The sequence below is a fragment of the Triticum urartu genome, chromosome 6A (genome assembly GCF_056163025.1).
Source record: "Triticum urartu cultivar PI428250 chromosome 6A, HENAU_Tu73, whole genome shotgun sequence".
Classification (NCBI taxonomy): Eukaryota; Viridiplantae; Streptophyta; class Magnoliopsida; order Poales; family Poaceae; genus Triticum; species Triticum urartu.
The window spans coordinates 176,982,597-176,986,309 of NC_141878.1; the positions used below are offsets into that span (position 1 = coordinate 176,982,597).

At 48.7% G+C, this 3,713-nt stretch overlaps 1 protein-coding gene across 1 annotated transcript; it reads right to left on the bottom strand.

The window, feature by feature from the left end:
• Window positions 1-1,469: 1,469 nt before the first annotated feature.
• LOC147964642 (protein RGF1 INDUCIBLE TRANSCRIPTION FACTOR 1-like) lies at window positions 1,470-2,308 on the bottom strand. The gene is made up of 3 exons (XM_087530079.1): window positions 2,111-2,308; window positions 1,780-2,010; window positions 1,470-1,589 (listed from the first exon to the last, which is right to left on the bottom strand). The coding sequence occupies exons 1-3, from the start codon at window positions 2,306-2,308 to the stop codon at window positions 1,470-1,472; spliced, it is 549 nt and encodes a 182-aa protein (XP_087386205.1).
• Window positions 2,309-3,713: the final 1,405 nt, after the last annotated feature.

Below are 3,713 nucleotides of genomic sequence, written 5' to 3' on the forward strand. Positions count from 1 at the left end.
AGCTGCCACTGCTTGGTATCCTCGAATGGCAGGGCGGCCACCTGAAAATGCACCGGTTACGCTCGTCTCAAATATTCCAGATCGTATATAGCGTTGTACCGCTTCGCCGACACTTGATGTCCTTGGTTACCACGGCAACGATCGCATCCCGCCAGGAATTAATTTTTTGTATGGATATACATCACGGGAAAATAAGTTGTGACTTTTAAAGTTAATTTGGTACTAAAATATGCACATGTTTATTAGGATGCATTTTTTTGTACATGATGCATACAATCACATTTTGGCATGGAATTTGGGTGTTGTGAAATTTTCCTCCAATTTCCCTATCCTGGAAAAATAATGAGTGAGCTAAGTAGATGGTCTTAGCTTTACAGATAACGCTACTTTACTAAGTAATTGCTCGTGGTATCACAATTCATTTCACATTTTACTTTTTCGTCACAAACATTATCCGCGCTGAAACCATCAAACCTCTACACCGATGCACCTCATCACCCACATCCTTGTTGAGGAGGCTTGACAAAAAAAAAGATGTTTCAAATGTTAATGAAATCACCCCTTATGTTTGTTTGCAAATTTTTTTTTTAAAATCACCACGGTTGTTTGTGAAACTTAGTATTGGGCGGGTTGGGTGGTGCTCGCCAGCGCTGGATAAGGATGAGCCTTAGAGGGATGGCTGCGGCGGCGATAGGCGGCAGCACGATGGAGGGGGTGGCTCGACCAGGGCAGGGCGGCAAGACGCATGGGACAGCGCCGCGGGGCGTGGGTGAGGAAGTAGCCGTCCGGCCGGCGTTGGTGGGGTTTTTCATAGGGACGGGGTGACACGAGGAAGAAGACGAACAGTGCGGGCTAGTGAATCGACTGGAAGCAAAATAATTTTCAGGCGCCTGGCCTATAGGTGAAGGCGTGCCTTCGTGCTTGCTTCTACATGCATGAGAACCTGGAGCAGGTCCTCATCTACCGAGACATGCATCAAAGTCGGCCGGGCAATGTGCTTGGCGACTTGGCCTCGCGCGAGATTTTACGACCACGGCGCCGATCCACAAAGCACGCCCGTAGTTGGTACCATGGGGTACCTAGCGCCGGAGTTGATGCACACCTGCCAGGCGACGCCCCTCTTAGACGTGTTCTCTTTCGGCACGATTCCTCCTGGAGGTTGGCCCATGGAGGAGGAAGTCTTTGGCCAAGTTGACCTCTTCGTGCTCGCGGACTGGATGCCGGGGCACTTGCCTAACAACGCCACTACCCATGCGGTGGACGCGAAGCTAGGAATGTACAGGGTATGACACCGCCGAGGAGGACACTGTGCTGCGGCTGTGGAACGACGTGGGGCGGTCGGCGCCGAGCGTCGCCACCATGTCTGACATGGTGATGTTGGCCTCTCTCCGGCCGTTGACAAGGCAATGTTGATCGAGACATGGGTCATGCGCCATGGCCGCCGTGCTCGGGACAGATCGGATCGCAGGCTAGATCGCGTGCGAGCTAATACGTGGGAGCCTGGAGGCTGCAGCGTGCGAGCCCAGCGTGAGCTGGGCGGCGTCAAAGCCGTCAATCAGATCAGCATCCCGGCCGTATCCACTAGTATTCTTTTTCCAAAAATGATAAGCGAACGTTTCACAAAAAGTTTACTTACCTTCTAACGTCGGATCTTGTCCGTCCAATTCAAAGATCGATTTCAATTAATTGATATATACTCCAGTATTAGCCACGTGGTGTCCTCACAGCGAACGTACAAACATGGAAGGCAATTATGAGAGTACGCGTGCATGCATGTACCTTGCAGCTCAGTGAGCAGAAACGGAAGTTGGCGTCCACGAGTCCCCGGCCGCACTCCCGGCACGCCCCGGCAGGGCCGACGCACTTGACGCTGTGCTGCGGCGCCTGCGGCCGCCGGTTCAGAAGCACCACCCTATCGTAGTTGATGACGTACGTCTGCACCAGGGAGATCTCAGCCACCGCCTTCAGCTCCGCCACCCGGATCACTTCGCGGTACGACGACTTCCGTATCTGCAATTGCATCCATCCACAGCGCGGCGGCCGCCGCCGCCGTTGTTAGCGATTGCCTGAGACGTGAGTATGCTCTAGGTTATACGCGCTAATTACGTACCTGGACGACGTGGTGGTTGCGGTGGCCGGAGACGCACAGGGTGCAGCAGACGGCGTCGTCCTCGCCAGCGCAGTCGAGGCAGTAATGGTTGCACTCGTTCTTGACCTGATAGGGGTGATCGGCGCACCTCTTGAAGAACTCCGCGCCGAGCAGCGGCCCCAGCCACGCCGGGGTGCGCCGCCCGAACAGCATGCCCATTGACGACGACGTTGCTCTCTGTTTCTATACCCATCAGACACAAGCAAAACTATATGAGGGCTACGAGATCTAGGAAGCTAGGATTGTTGGCATGTATAAAACGTATATGAGCGCTACGAGATCTAGGAAGCTAGGATCGTTGGCATGTATAAAACGAGCGATTGACATCTGTGCTACCTGGAAGGACGTCGTTCCGCTGGAAGTGGCGGCGGGGCGATTTTAGATGTGCGAAATGGAACGGGAGGGTATTCGCTTCATATATATAGTAGTTGGGAGGATAGGGAAGGGGTTCAAAAGGGAAGAAAAGCACGAGGAGAGACTAGTGAAGGCGAAAACAAGACTAGTGAAGACGTATATCTTTCACATGATTCATTTTTCGCATGACTATTCCATTTTTGTAACAAGGCAATTATATATTCTTTCACATTTTTCATTTTTTTAGCTCCTGGGTGTCCTACACCCTAATGACCAATATATTAAAAAATAGAAAACAAAATAAAAAAATGAAATTTCCTGAATCAAATACGCTCAAACTTTGTATGTGTTTGCAAGATTGCATATAGGAAAAAAATATTCGAAGAGCTCTACAAAAAAATATTTCACTCCAGATTTTGAGCACCTTTTGAACACTGTCTTTTTCTCGTGTGTAGAGCTCATCAGATGATATTTCTCGACGAAAATTTGCAAGCACCAAAACGTTTGAGAAGTCACAAAATTTCAGATTCTTTTGATTATTCTTTCATTTTTTTGAATTTACTGTTCATGAGGGTTTAGGGACAGCCAGGAGGGACCACAACTTCTCAAAAAAAAGAATCATCTAAAAAATATCTCATTGCTTTTTGTACGACCGTGCTCTCCTTGTGTAAAAGGGGGAAAGCAAAGCGGAACACTTTTGAAATTGAAATGGACCATTTGAAAAAATTGAAATTGGCATGATAAAAAATGAAATGAATGGCTCGAAAGTTGAAATCAGTCTTCTAAATTTTGAAATAATTATTCTTAACGACACTAGAGGGAAGGAAAGTCAGGTTATTGTAGCTCACCTGACTTCCTTTCCTAAGTGAGAGGTTCCAGTTCCTCGACCGCTATTGGCGGGATGAGTTGTGCTAGAACTACCAGCACCTTGATGTAACCCCACCCCAAAATGATCTCCGCCCTTGCTTGATCTCAACTCAAGTCGCTAGACTATAATGGGTAATAAGTGGTTGGGTTTGTAATGAGAAGGGCGATGTATGGATACACACAACCAGTCACCATCCCATCGACCTGCCGCAATACCTTGCCGCTCTGTTGTGCATAATGTGGGTATGACACAAGGGAAAGAGAGATCCCGAATTTTTTAGCCTATGCAAAAATTTCCCTCGAGGAGACAAATACTACCGACAATAGGAATTGGTATTGATTG

Bases quoted from the DNA above. Each gene is read 5' to 3' on its own strand.
- LOC147964642 (XM_087530079.1), bottom strand. From the start codon at position 2,308: ATGGGCATGCTGTTCGGGCGGCGCACCCCGGCGTGGCTGGGGCCGCTG. The intron at 2,011-2,110 runs GTACGTAATTAG...ATGCAATTGCAG, and splicing joins GCAACCACCACGTCGTCCAG to ATACGGAAGTCGTCGTACCG. The intron at 1,590-1,779 runs GTACATGCATGC...TTTTGGAAAAAG, and splicing joins TCTGCTCACTGAGCTGCAAG to AATACTAGTGGATACGGCCG.